The sequence below is a fragment of the Sus scrofa genome, chromosome 10, assembly GCF_000003025.6.
Source record: "Sus scrofa isolate TJ Tabasco breed Duroc chromosome 10, Sscrofa11.1, whole genome shotgun sequence".
Taxonomy (NCBI): domain Eukaryota; kingdom Metazoa; phylum Chordata; class Mammalia; order Artiodactyla; family Suidae; genus Sus; species Sus scrofa.
The window spans coordinates 52,332,022-52,346,705 of record NC_010452.4 but is presented as its reverse complement, the minus strand read 5'-3'; the positions used below and the strand labels follow the sequence as shown (position 1 = coordinate 52,346,705).

The following is a 14,684-nucleotide window of genomic DNA, read 5'->3' as shown; positions in this document are numbered from 1 at the left end:
TCGCAATCAGGTCTGCCGTGTTCAAACGTGTAAAAGCCAGCACCTTACAAAGGAGACGTGGCAATATCACACACAAGAACTGAGTGACAGTCACCTGCTGGCGGTGACTTAATAAGATTCAGAGATTTGAGGCTGACAGGTCCTCAGAGAGGATGGCGTCCTTCATTTCACAGATGAGAAAATTGAGACCTTCCAGGGCTAAAGGATGGGATTAAGTCACAGCATCCATCACAGAAGGTCCAAGACTCAAAGCAGCTTCCCAACTCCAAGGAAGATGTTCTGTCTCCCCACCCGGGCTCCCTGGTTCATGGACCTGAAACCTGGACGCCAATGGCTGTCCTGCTGACAACTCAGGGTTCTGATTACAAGCCTCACAACCCACAGCCTGGGAGCCACAGCACCGAGACCAGGCTGCTTCCTGGGTTTGCATTTATTTGATGGATCTGAGAGAGCAGATGGTCCTCTGACCTCGGCAGGGAGGGAGAGACCAACATGCTGATGTGAACATCATCAGCAGGAATTTATCAAATGCCCACTGTGTTTAAAGCCCTGTGTTACGCTCCTGGGGAATTTCGTAGGAAGTCTGAGCTGTGATCCCAGGTGTGGCATGGCTTTCACTGCCGAGGGAGCAAGACACGGTGCAATTTAACACTTATTAATAATGGAACAACTTATCAGAAAAGAAAGACACAAAAACGAACAGTGATGAACAGCAGAGAAAGACGACCAGTTGTAGGAAAGTTGCAGAGTGAGATTGCCTCGAAAAATCTCAGGCTGGTGCTTGACTGAGATTAAAATACCAGAGGCCTGTGTCCCAGGCCCCTGATAAGCAAACAGGGAGCATCTGACCTGGACAGGAGCTCCTGGGACAGGCTGTCAGCACTAGGCTGAAATCAGACTTTATCCAACGTGGGAAAACATGGGCAAACTGGAAGCCGGAGTTGTCAGGTGGGGCGGTTTGGGGTAGGGCAGCAATTGGTTCAACACTTAAGCAGCAGAAAAAGCATGTGAGAAAAACCTGAGGATGCTGATAGGCTGGGAGGGGGTCTCCCCAAAAGACTATCAAGAGACTTGTCTAATCTGAGGGGCACCCTTTGGTTTCCAACTGCGGTGGAGTCTCTCCGATATTCATCGTGAGGTTCACAGCAGCAAAGTAGAGAGGCCAACGAGTGAGACGAGAAACAGCGGAAGGGCAGGCAGGGCAAAGCCCAGAGACGACAGTTACACAGGCGTCAAAGAGCTTATCTGGCTGGAGTCAGCAAATCCGGGGAGGGGGGACAGTACAAACACTTCTGTGCCTGTCACCCCCAGATCTGGGCCTCTGCTCCTGACCCCAGTCACCAGACACCTAACTACATGCTGGCCAGCACCACACAAGCACCTCAAGGTCACCTGTACCTTCACAGGTTAAAAACTCAACTTCCTCCCTCTCCTCCCCCACCCCCACACGTCCCCCTCCCCCTGCACCCCTATTCTCCTCCTCTCAGGGTCCAACACCTCGGCTCCTGTCCTTTGCTTCTATGTTTTCTCTTCCCATCCTGTGAAGCTGCTCTCTGCTCAATCCCGTCAGTGCAAGGGCCCTGGGTTCATGCCTCTTCCTCACTCGTTGGGATATTTCATAGCCTCCTAATTTCTCGACCTCCCTTTTGTGCATGCTACACACAACCACCTCGATGAGCTTTTAGACAATCCAGATGTCATCACACCACTCCCCTGTGCAAAACCCACAGGGCTGCTCTGGGACTGAAGAATCCAGTTGAGGTCTTCAGCTCTGTTTCTACTTTCTCCAAACTCCCGTCTTTATCCTCCCCGGGCCCCCCACCATCCGATTGCTTCTCATTTCCAGAGCTCTACGGCACTTTGGCCCAGAAGGCTCACTTCTCCATAGATGCTTGCCTCAGCCCTCCCTCTCTTTCTTCCCAAGTGCTTCTCAAATGCCTGCCCAGAGCTGGGCTGGTGCTAACCTCCGGGCCTGCAGCCCTGGTAAACAAGCCAGGCTCACTTCCTGCCTTCAGATGGTTTAAATTATATTTGGGAAACCTACATTTGAAAACACCGTGAGAGACTTCGTAGATACTGGCAGAACTTTTTTCAAAGTTAAGTATACTCTAAAGGTCTTTAAAGTCTGAGCAAGTTCTTTTTAAACTTGGATCAAGAACATCAAAAGTTTACACCATTAGCTTTTTTAATTATTTTAAAATTAGAATTCTCTGTTACTAATACAAAGAAGAAAATGCATCAAATGCAAATAATGAGGGATTCTAATTCAGGAGACGCAGCAGCGGCAAAGTAAACCTGATATTATCCTCCACAAAGAACCAGAGGGCTCAGTTTCAATTATGTGGTGTATTTAGCTTTAACTGTATCATCGCCGCCATCCTGCAGAACTTTTTGGTTTCTGGGGGCCAACCCTCTCCCCACAGCTCAGAAACTTTAACTGAAGCCTCTAGTTGACTTCCCAGGCCTGTCACAAGATGTTCTGACACTCAGAGACTGGAAAGAGGGATGCAGGTTTTCTTGAAGTATATTAATAATCAAGACGGCTGGGTTTTGGCAAGTCTCATTAGTATCTAACACGGAATATGTTGTGTAATAGTTAAAAAAAAAAAAATTCCTTCATCCTTTCTTCTCTTGCCGGACACATAGCGGGTGCAAATAAACACACACTAAGTTGATAATTGTGCATGATATCACCCACCTGTGGGGACCAGAGGTTAAAGTGGCAACAGTAACAGTGAGGCCTCTGTGGGAGCATTCATGGTGAAAGACATCATAAAAGAATGCTAATGGGCAGTCACACTGTCCCAATAATGATCAGAAGAACATAATCTGAGCCTATTACAAACCAATGAAATAATTTTAAGAAGCACTAATACGCTGGAGAAAGTTCTGAATCTGGAAGCACCAGACAGACACACACACACAGGTTTACGTGTGTATGTTAAATGATACTGTTATTAATGATGAATATGGTAGAACTGCTGCTGGAACTTATCTTTAACAGCAAGAAAAAGAAGTTCTATTTTTAAAAGACCTTCAAGATATCAAAACCAGAGGAAAGATACAAGTGTTTACAGAGACAGCAGGGATGCTTCTCAGTTCTTTTCAAGGAGTTTACCTTGGTTGCTGGAGGCCAATTAAGTAGGCTAATGACTATGTTCTACTTTGATCAGATGGATCAATACCGACTTTTCTCAGGTGCAGCAAAAAGGCATTCCTGTAGGCAATTGGGGCAGGTGGAGAACATTTACCCATTTGATTTAACACGAAGGTTTGAATACTAAAGAAACACGACAGTAGAACTCCTTTTTGCTACACTGACTTAAAACCATGTGTCCAATAAGCAAGCATTTCAGAAAAATAAACAGAACAAGGCCCGAGGCAACACCGAAGGCCTGGGCCCCTTCGGCAATCCCGCGCCTCCAAAAAACGACAAGGCCCCAGATCACTGATGGCACTTTTCAAATCTGATTGAGAAAGAGAGTTCAGTTTGGTACTAAGCGTCAACTGGCATCTGTTACCTGTTCTGGCCACAATGAAGGAAGCATCTGGGCAGTGGTGAGGCGATGATGCGCAGAGCAGCTACGCTGACAGCTCCCCTAGTCCCCACCCGGTCCCAAGGCCCCTGACTGCGGGCCTGCGCAGGCGCACACAACTCCACCTCCCCGCCTTCAGTGCGCAGGCGCCTGGAGGCACCGCTCCCAAGCCAGAATTGGCACAACTTCCTCCTTTTTTTCCAAACCAAGCAGCCAACAAAGTGGGTTGAGCCCCACGTGTCTTTAGGGGTTTTTGCTGTTGTTGTTTGTCTTTTTAGGGCCACACCGGCCGCAGACACAGCAACGCAGGATCGGAGCCGTCTCTCACGTACACCCAGCTCATGACAATGCCGGATCCTTAACCCACTGAGCGAGGCCAGGGATCAAACAGCACGCCCTTATGGATACAAGCCCGGTTGGTTAACCGCTGAGCCAGGACAGGACTTCGGATCCTGTCTTCAGTTTAAACGTAGGGGCCCTACCCCAGCTGAAAACATTTTAAGAGGTGTAGACACTGGGAACGGAATATAGAAATGGGGTTGGAAGCCAGTATAATTGGCAGCCGAAGCCACGGATTCCACAACCTTAATTTAACCCGCAGGTGATAGAATCTGCAGGTGCGGAGGGACTGTGTATCTCTGATTTACCAGAGTTACTTTTAAACACCTACTTTATTTTTTTTTTTTTTTTTTATAATAGAAATACAGATGCCAATGAGAAAGCAGCAATCAAAGTGCCAAGAGCACCAGACAGGACTGAGGGAAGGGGCGGTGTTCAAATGATTAATGACACTCGCACCAGTTCTCCCTTTTACTGATCGCTCCCGAGTTTAACAGACTTGCCAGTTGGCTACGTATGAATCATCCTCCATTTGCCTAATTTGCCTTCGAAGTTTGTACTTCACCATTTGCGTTTAGGAAATATCAACTTCCATGGTTTTGGTTTTAGGGGGAAAAAAGAGAGGGAAACCGAGCTCCTGTCCTAATATTTCAGCAACTAAAGATCTAACGGGTCCACTTTAGATCTCATTCAACAGGGCTGGTTTTCAGAAGAAATACAAGAACCTGATTGTGGCGATACTTTGGGGAATCTAACAAGATCTTGGAGCACAGGTGCTGAAAGTCAGTTTCTCTGAAACTCCAATGTAGCTGTTGTATTAAAAAAAAAAAAAAAATGGGGGGAGGGGCAAAGGAAGGAACACCTTGAATATAGCATCCAAGGAGATTTTCTTTAGAGGCCAAAGTACGGAGTTCATTGTCACATGGCCTCTTTAAACGTAAAAAGCATTCTTACACAATGCAGAATGACCCTTTTTATTTTATACAAACCCTGTTTACTATATTCAAAGTGTGTTCTTTAACGGTGACTTATTTTTGTACAGGGAAGTGTCAAGTCCAGGGGTGATGGGAATTCCTTCTCTCTTACACAGGAAGCCCAAACCTAAACGCTGGCTCCAGAGCAGATTTTAAAAGCAAACCAAGTGCCCATATCCCACTTCCCCTCAGCCCTCTCTGGGGCCTGCTGCTCAGGACTTGGACCTCCCGTGGGGACCTTGGCCTTGGTCTCCAGGGGAGGGGCTGTCACAGCAGCCTGGCCAGCACTACTTTTTCAAAACATGGCAGCTTGGAGGCTTCTCATGCCTGAGTGAGCCTGTGAGAAATTCTTGGAAATTTGCAACAGTGGGCAGAGAGGGAAGGCCCACAGGTCACAGGAAAGTGCATGAAGCCTGATTTTCCTTAGGGCCCTATCCTTTAGGGGAAAGCACAGGGGGAGCTGTGCCAACATCCACCCTGGAAGGTCACTCATGGTGGCAATAGGACATGTAATGCAGGAAGAGTTAGGATTTTTGGTTTGGGGCAAATGAGAGTGTTTATTAGATTTAAAATGTCAGTAAAATGAATGGACTGTCATAAAAGACCAGGAAATAGCCCTTGAATCCCCTGACTTCGATTGCTGCTTTTTTTTTTTTTTTTTTTTTGTCTCTTTAGGGTGGCACCCGTGGCATATGGAGGCTCCCAGACTAGGGGCTAAATCGAAGCTGCAGCTGTCAGCCTACACCACAGGCACAGAAACTCGGGATCCAAGCCACATCTGTGACCTACCTCACAGCTCATGGCCATACCACATCTTTAACCCACTAAGCGAGGCCAGGGATCGAACCCGCATCCTCATGGATACCAGTCAAGTTCTTGACCTGCTGAGCCGCCAAGGAAACTCCTAATTTCTACTCTTTAAAAAATTCTTGGTTTTTAGGAATCTGGCTGGATCTATGAAAATCAGGGAAGCAATGTCAGGCCCTTTCTTAGGAGAAATGACAGCACCATGAGCTCGACTGTAAAAGTCAAAACTGAGAATCAGGCAAACCTGGAGAGAAAAGCACCAGGGCACGTCGTGATGTGCTGGGTCCTGAGAGCAGAGCAAGGTGTTGCACAAAAGCGTCCCTGGGACTGGTGGGCTCCTGCTGGTGACAGGGTCCCATGGTCACTACACCACTCCGCACCGCAGGGCACCAGGGGACGGAGGAGCCCTCTGACCAAACGCCGCGAAGAGAATCGGGGGGCCGATTTGAAAAGCAGCAAATCAGCAAGAAGGAAAATAAATTTCTGAGCTTCCTCAGTAGCCTCTACAAATACAGAAAATGCGAATTCAGCACCACATACACAACTGCATGGGCGGTCAACACATCTGAGGGCAGAAATCAAAAGGAGGGAGCAAAAGTGCTCTGTGAAACTCACAGGCTTGCTCTCTCCCCAAAGAATAATTTCTTTTCCTGCCGACCACTGAAATCACATTGCATAGTGGTCCCTAGTGGAAAGAACCCTTTATTCCAGGAAACACCGAAAACTTCGGATACAAAATGAACATTACTATTATCTCATTACTCGTCATGACAAAAACGTGGGTCCTAGTTTACAGAGCAAAAGGCACAACGAAACCCATTCGACGCAAACGTTACACAAGCAACTCACCTGGAAATCCTGATCATCGATTCCAAACCTCTCCCGCAGGTTCCGGAAAACCATCGGGCAGTATTCCTTAAACTTGAAGTGGCTCGGCATGTTTTCTCTGAAACAGATTGTGAGATGAAGCTCAGACGTACGAAGACTGAACCAGAATTGAATCTGCCACCACCTTGCTCTCCTGCTGCCAAAGAAGTGCTTGGGGTTCCCAACCCACAGAAGGCACAGGTGGGTTTCAAGGGACCAGTGGGGGACAGTGGGGAATCAGTGAAAGAAAAGCAGAGTTTGGTGAGTCAGAGAAGGGTGGCAGACAGAGCCACAAACAGCTCTCGCCACGCTCGTCCTGGGTTACTTGCTGATCAAAGCTTACAAACCCAGCCAGACTGTCTCTCACTCCTGGATCCACCTGATTTATCTTTTGTATAAACACCACATTCTCAACTCACACAGAATAGATCCCCTCAAAAGGTTAACTTTAGGAGTTCCTGTCGTGGCACAGGGGAAACGAATCTGACTAGGAACCATGAGGTTTCGGGTTTGATCCCTGGCCTTGCTCAGTGGGGGAAGGATCCGGCGTGGCCGTGAGTTGTGGTGTAGGTTACAGACGCGGCTTGGATCTGGCACTGCTGTGGCTGTGGCTGTGGCCGACAGCTGTAGCTCTGATTCGACCCCTAGCCTGGGAACCTCTATATGCCGTCCCTCAAAAGACAGAAAAAAAAAAAAAAAAAAAAAAAAAGTTAACCTTTAAAGGTATCATGAGAATAATTATCATGTCAGCTTCACATCAGAACAGTGGCCCCACTGGGAGTTCCCTAGTGGTCTAGTGGTTAGGGTTTAGGGTGCTTTCACCTCTGCGGCCCGGGGTTCCATCTCTGGTCTGGGAACTGAGATCCCCACATCAAGCTGCTGCATGCCACCGCCAAAAAAACCAAACTAAACCAAACCAAACAAAAAAACAAAACAAAAAACAATGGCCCCACTAAGAAATTTCACAACTGACTTCACATGGGAGGGCCTTCTCTGGGGCTCATCCCACTCATTCAGAATGGCTTTCTCCTTTGTGTTCACACACAGACACCCCTACATGGTGGACTCTGCACACCAAACAATAGTACTTGGTATATGTGTCCATTTTCAACCACGCGCCTGACTGTGAACCCTCTGCAGGCAGGACTGTTTCTTACACAGCCATGTACCACCAGCTCTCAGTGGACTGCCTGATACACGAGGGGCTCTGTCATGACGTCTAAAATGCCATTGAAAAGAGGGAAACAGTGTCACTGCCCAACTGGCAGCCAGCTGCGTTTTGGAAAAACACCTTAATTCTTTACTGTTCTAGGAAGTACTCGTTTCTGTTCATAAAGTAATCAACAGCAGGGTTTTGTGTAAGAAAGCGAGGTCCATAGCTGCTAAAAAAAAAAAAAAAAAAAAAAAAAAAAATCCAAGCAATTTACAGCTTCAAACATTTAAATTGTAATGAGAATATCACTTTTAACATATAAGACATTCATAGAGAACAATATGCCATATGGCAAAAAGATATTACCCAAGAGGGCCTGCTGTTGCTTTTCTGAAGGTGACAGATGGTTATGTTTATCACAGGATTAACTTCATCAGCAAAACTTTACTCCCACCCATTGAAAAAATAATGTGATTATAGAAATTCACAAAAATCCCACTCTTGGCAGCCACGTCAGTTCCAGCAAAGGTCTGTGTTTGTACTTACTTGTTAAAAAGGTGATTGTCCACCTTTATTTTTGAATAGGCTTTGAAGTCGTCTGGCATCAACATAACAGGGATTTGAACATGGCTCAGTTCATTGATCTAGAAAAATATAAAATAAATGGCATAGGTTGTTACTATTTAGGTGGAAGGGGCTTGACTCGAACAGGTCATTCACCAAGAAAGCCTGGTGGATGCTTGATCTTCCCACCAACTTTCCTCCGTGTTTCTATCCCAAGTCATCTCTCCTGCTGCTTTCCTCACTCTGCCACTAGACCTCGCCACTGCCTCCCGCCTCACATCCAGCTCCGACTCCCCCGGTTCATCCCTGTCTGCTGCTGGGTCTCCAGGAAGACCGTGGGAAGAGAAGGATGCTAGAGGGCGAACCTCATGGCCAAATGCCCCTGCTTTTCTCACCCACCTTCCCACTCCCCCTCCAGAGTCTCAGCCCAAAGCCCCTTTGGTCACATGTCCAGATCAACTTCCCTCTGTGGAGAAAATATTATCTGAGAAAGAGGGTTTTTAATTTCTGACATAAACAGTTATCGAATTAAGGGGTATGAATACTTCTTGAGATAACGCTATATCAACTCCATTTGTGCAAAGCCCAATTACAGTTCTGTGCCTATCAAATTATGGCAATGACTCAATCAGACATCACTTTCAGCTCATTTCGTACTACATTATTAAAATCTCCTTTTTGTTACAGCCCATAAAAAAGTATGAAATGGCCACTTAACCAAAACACTAGACTAATTTAAAATGATATAATCTCTCCCATTCAGTTTATTCAAGTATCTTATAACAGTAAATAATTCTCAGAGTACATTTGTGAAAAATTAAAATCTACATATCTTTATGCTAGTACTGGCATATCAAAGTTTGAGGGGAAAAAAGGGGAGAATCAGAACTGAAAACCAAGCCCTGTGACAAGCATTTAGAATAAAGCCAGTGGTGAAGACTTAAACATAAGACACAGCACCATTAAACTCCTGGAAGAGAACACAGGCAAAACATTCTCTGACATCAACCTTACAAATGTTTTCTTAGGTCAGTCTCCCAAAGCAACAGAAACGAAAGCAAAAATAAACCAATGGGACCTAATCAAACTGACAAGCTTTTGCACAACAAAGGAAACCATTAAAAAAACCAAAAAGACAACTTACAGAATGGGAGAAAATAGTTTCAAACGATGCAACTGACAAGGGTTTAATCTCTAAAATATACAAACAACTTTACGACTCAACAGCAAAAAAGCCAACAACCCAATGGAAAAATGGGCAAGGGACCTGCATAGACATTTCTCCAAGGAAGATGTAGAGATGGCCAACAAGCACATGAAAAAATGCTCAACATTACTGATTATTAGAGAAATGCAAATCCAAACTACCGTGAGATACCATCTCACACCAGTCAGAATGGCCTTCATTAATAAGTCTCCAAATAATAAATGCTGGAGAGGGTGTGGAAAAAAGGGAACCCTGCTACACTGTTGGTGGGAAGGTAAGTTGGTATAACCACTATGGAAAACATTATAGAGGTACCTCAGAAAACTAATACAGAACTACCATATGACCTAGCAATCCCACTCTAGGGCAGATATCCAGACAAAACTTTCCTTGAAAAAGATACATGCCCCCGCATGTTCACTGCAGCACTATGCACAATGGCCAAGACATGGAAACAACCTAAATGTCCATCGACAGATGACTGGATTAAGAAGGTATGGTATGTATACACAATGGAATAATACTCAGCCATTAAAAAAGAACAAAATAATGCCACTTGCAGCAACATGGATGGAACTAGAGACGCTCATACTAAGTGAAGTCAGAAAGAGAAAGACAAATACCATATGATATCACTTGTATCTGGAATTTCATATACGGCACAAATGAACCTTTCCCCAGAAAAGAAAATCATGGACTTGGAGAATAGATTTGTGGTTGCCAAGGGGGAGAGGGGAGGGAGTGGGATGGACTGGGAATTTGGGGTTAACAGATGCAAATTATTGCCTTTGGAATGGATAAGCAATGAGATCCTGCTGTATAGCACTGGGAACTATGTCTAGTCACTTATGATGGAGCATGATAATGTGAGAAAAAAGAATGTATACATGTATATGTAACTGGGTCACCATGCTATACAGCAGACAATTCACAGAACACTGTAAACCAGCTATAATGGAAAAAATAAAAATCATTATAAATGAAAGGAAAAAAAGAATGAAGCTAATGGCAATTAACTTCTCAATATCTTGTAGAAATAAAAGAGAGTAAATAAAAACAAAGGAATTTTTCAGGGTGACACGGAAAAATGAAGGCACAAACAACTTCATATTGCTTTCACCACATTGTAGAGAAAAAAGCTGGGGGAGAACACAGTAAGTGAGTCCTATCACATCTCTGCTTCCAGTGGTTACTGAGAAAGCCAGACCCAATCCAGAAGCAGGACCATCCAAACCCATTCACTCCTCCCTCGGGCTATTGATACAGTATTGGCAACAGCCTCTTGCTTAGAGAGCAAGCAGGGAAGGAGGGACTGGGGGGGTCCTTTCGGCTTTAGAAATCTCCTGCTCTGAAAAAAAATGTTTTGTGGTAAAACCATGAAAACTTTCTGCCCCATGGGAGTTCCCGTCGTGGCGCAGTGGTTAACGAATCCGACTAGGAACCATGAGGTTGCGGGTTCGATCCCTGGCCTTGCTCAGTGGGTTAACGATCCGGCGTTGCCGTGAGCTGTGGTGTAGTTTGCAGACGCGGCTCGGATCCCGCGTTGCTGTGGCTCTGGCATAGGCCAGTGGCAAGAGCGGCCTAAGAAATAGCAAAAAGACAAAAAAAACAAAAACAAACAAAAAAAACCTTTCTGGCCCAAATGGAGAGTGTCAGTCATGTGGGAGGTTCCCTCATGGATGCTATTCCCCACCCATCCTTCCGCGAGGACAGCCCGGGAGCTTCTGCTCTGTTTGGCAGAGCCCTGTGCTCACCCTCACGGTGGTCACAGCCCGGAGGGGCACGCACGTTAATTAAATAAGGTCACAGTTGTAAAATGCCAGCAGTGACAAGTGCCAAGAGTGAGGACGTCATCGGGCTACCAGCAAGCTCTACGGCGGCGGGGAGGGGGCCGGGAAATAGGGTCGCGCGAACGAGGCCCTGCGGCAGGGTGGGGGTGGGGGAGATGGGCAGTTACTGCGTTAGGAGTGCAGAAATCCAGGGGGCACGTGGCCAGATGGGCGTGCCCGGCCTCAGAGGGCTGTGGCAGGCCCCAGGGGAACAGCAAGAGACGACAGAGAGAGCAGAAGAGAAGGAAGAAGATTCCAGAGACAGTGAGGGGGTGAAAACACAGGCCTGTGTGACCGGCCGGAGGGGGGGTTCCATTTACTGAGATAGAGCATCTCAAGGCAAGAGTTCAGTTTTGAACCTGTTAAACTGGTTGTGCTCTTGAGACTTCTTAAGCATGTCAGGAAGGCAGGGGTTCTTGTGGATCTGATGTGGGGGGAGGCTGGGGGGGCTAAAAAGATGAACACCTGCGTGTAAGGCATGGTTTCTGCCCAGGGTGAAGGAGGTGGCCTGGAGCGTGGACGGGCTGGGAGGCGGGAGGGGCGGGAAGCAGTCTTGAAAACCATCAAAGGTCCACAGCCTGGAAGAGGGGAGGATGCGGAGAAGGGCTGCAGGGAGGGGATGAAAGCAGCGCTGCTCCGGAGACAGAAAGGGAAGGGGGAGTGGAGGACACAACGGGACAAACTGTGCTCCGTGCTTCTGACTGGAAAACGGCAGCGGGAGGTGCTTGGGGACCCGGGAGTGGGGCGTTGATGGAGCACGGCCATGGAAACCAGGCTGCGGGACAATGCGGAGGGCTGGTGATGGGGCAGAGTGCAGACCTGGATCTGGCAGGAGAGAGATGAGGAAGGCGAGGGGTGGAGGAAGGGGCTGAGTCCAAAGGAGGGCTCTTCTGTGCTCTGGGGAGGCAGCTCCTCGGCCAGGAAGAGGGAGAAGGGATGGGGCTGCCTGCGCGCAAGCGGCAGAATCTGGCCGAGGGGAGAAAGGTGCTCCATCCGGGCAGGATGAGCCTGGCCATGTGGGAGGGTGAGAGGTGGGCCGAGGGGTGCAGAGGCTTAGGGGACACGGGGAGCTCGAAGAAGAAGTGATGGCAGAACGTGGGAGAAAAAGTCCGAAGAGAGAAATGCGACTGGGCTTTGCGGCAGCTTTGGGAGTCCATTTGCCCTGATGGTTAAAGTTACAGGGAACCAAGAGAACTTGCGGAGTGATATTCCAGGTGTTGCTGGAGGATGACTGGGTTTCTTGGGGTTTGAGGTTTTTGCTAGTGGGGTGGACCATAAAGATGTCCCCACGGGTTGCAGAAAGAGCAATGGAATTAATTCTAGGATGACCACCAGGAAATGGAAAGTCAGTACAAAACACGTACTCCTGACCACAAAGTGAAGGACAAAGCAGCAGGGGTGGACAGCTGGAGGCTGGACAGTAAGTGTCCCGGGAACCCCGGGCAGGGAGCTGTGACAGGTGTGCGGAAGGACTTTCTGGGAGAGAGGGAAGCCCAGTGTGACTCTTGGAGGATAGAGAGATGGGACTAGTGTTTCATTTAAATACATTTCTACATGTTCCATCGTCACTAATCGAGAGATCTCCCTAAACAACGGAAGGCTTGGCCCTCGTTATTAGGCAAGAAAAGATGAGAAATCAAAGATGATCACACTTCAGCTTGGTTTACAGAGAGTCATAAATGATAAGACTAAAAGAGACCTTGGCAAGTCCACAGTCTCCCCTCTCACTGTGGATTACAACACAGCCTGTATGGCTGTACCTTTAACCTGGGAGGCGTTTGACACTGAGTTGTATTAAACAGGGACTCCACTTTCTCTCTCTTCTGGGTGGTCTTTATTTCTCAGTGGCTTCACATTTCCTTTGGGCTGCTCTTTCCCCCCCTAAATTCTCTCCTCATGGCCATGTGAGCAGCTAGATCTAACGACTTGTGAATGAACACTTCACAAACCAGACGATCTACCACTTAAAAGAAGCTCTTAAGTAGTAAACAATATTTTTCAATAGTGTATCCATGAGCCCCATCTTTATTTTTTTATATGTATTTTGGCTTTTTAGGGCCGCACCCGCGGCATATGGAGGTTCCCAGGCTAGGGGTTGAATTGGAGCTCCAGCCACTGGCCTACGCCACAGTCGCAGCGATGCCAGATCCGAGCCTTGTCTGTGACCTACACCACAGCTCACGACAACACTGGATCTTTAACCCACTGAGAAGACAGGGATCAAACCTACGTCCTCATGGATACCAGTCAGATTTGTTGCCACTGAGCCATGGTGGGAACTCCTATATTTCTTTTCTATAAGCATGTTTTATTTTGTTATGTACTGGGCTCATCAATCATTCATCAGTTTTACTGAAATGTATTAATTATAGTGCCACCTGATAATTAAAAAGCCATTTAAGTTCCTGGATAATTCTCTGCTGTAGCCTATTACTTTGACGTCACACAAACTAAAAGTACCCTTGTCTGTGATTCACATTAATGACCTGATGCAGATAATGACAAGGAGCTATTGTTTTGAATAAGGTTAGTTAATCCTATTTCTTCATTTCTGTATTCTACATAGGACAATGGTCTCTGAACTCTAAATTTCAAGACAAAATTCTTAGGTTTCTAAGTCTTCAGTTTGAGAAAATTTTAATTTATTACCATTCTACCTAGACCAACCATTCTATACAGCCTACCTTGAAACTGGCAGCAAAACCAATAATGGTTTATCATCATTAGTTGACATCTGCTATCATCAGCATTTTTGTTTTGTTTTGTTTTAGGGCCACACCTGCAGCATATGGAAGTTCCCAGGCTAGGGGTTGAACCAGAGCTACAGCTGCCAGCCTACACCACAGCCACAGCAATGCAGGATAGGATCCAAGCCTCGTCTGCAACTACACCACAGCTCACAGCAATGCCAGATCCCCGACCCACTGAGCAAGGCCAGGGATCGAACCCACGTCCTCATGGATACTAGTTGGATTCATTTCTGCTGCAACACAATGGGAACTCCCTATCATCAGCATTTTAACAAAGCATTTATACCTTTCTTTCCATCTTTCTTTATAGATACTCTACAGACACATAGGAAACACACACACACATATACAGAGTTTCATTTATACGTTACATAGTATTCACGAAAAAACAAAAAGATTTGTGCTAACCATTCCTATTTTTTCAACCATTACTATTTGAAGGAAACAATAACACACTTGTATAGGAACAAGCATGCATCATGAATTCCAAATAGTTTTTAATTTATGGAGATAAAAGTGCTTTTGGAATTTATCAAAATTTTAATAGGTTAAACAATAACTGAAAGCACTTGTTCTATTATTAAGACCACATTTAAGGTTCCTTCAAGTTGCAAACATTTAATAAGCTCTCACAACAAAAGTGCAATACCACTTTATA

At 46.3% G+C, this 14,684-nt stretch overlaps 1 protein-coding gene across 6 annotated transcripts in view; it reads right to left on the bottom strand.

The window, feature by feature from the left end:
* The window catches only part of PIP4K2A (phosphatidylinositol-5-phosphate 4-kinase type 2 alpha), a 184,562-nt gene that overhangs the window by 62,223 nt on the left and 107,655 nt on the right, over window positions 1–14,684 (bottom strand). For 5 of the 6 annotated variants that reach the window (XR_002336109.1, XR_002336110.1, XM_013980257.2 and 2 more), the window contains 2 exon segments: window positions 8,223–8,320; window positions 6,506–6,602 (listed from right to left, as the gene is read on the bottom strand). Coding sequence is in view for 3 of the 6 variants with exons in the window: in XM_013980257.2 (XP_013835711.1) it covers window positions 6,506–6,602; window positions 8,223–8,320 (195 nt within the window). In the remaining 3 variants the exon portion in view is untranslated. 6 annotated transcript variants of the gene reach the window in all.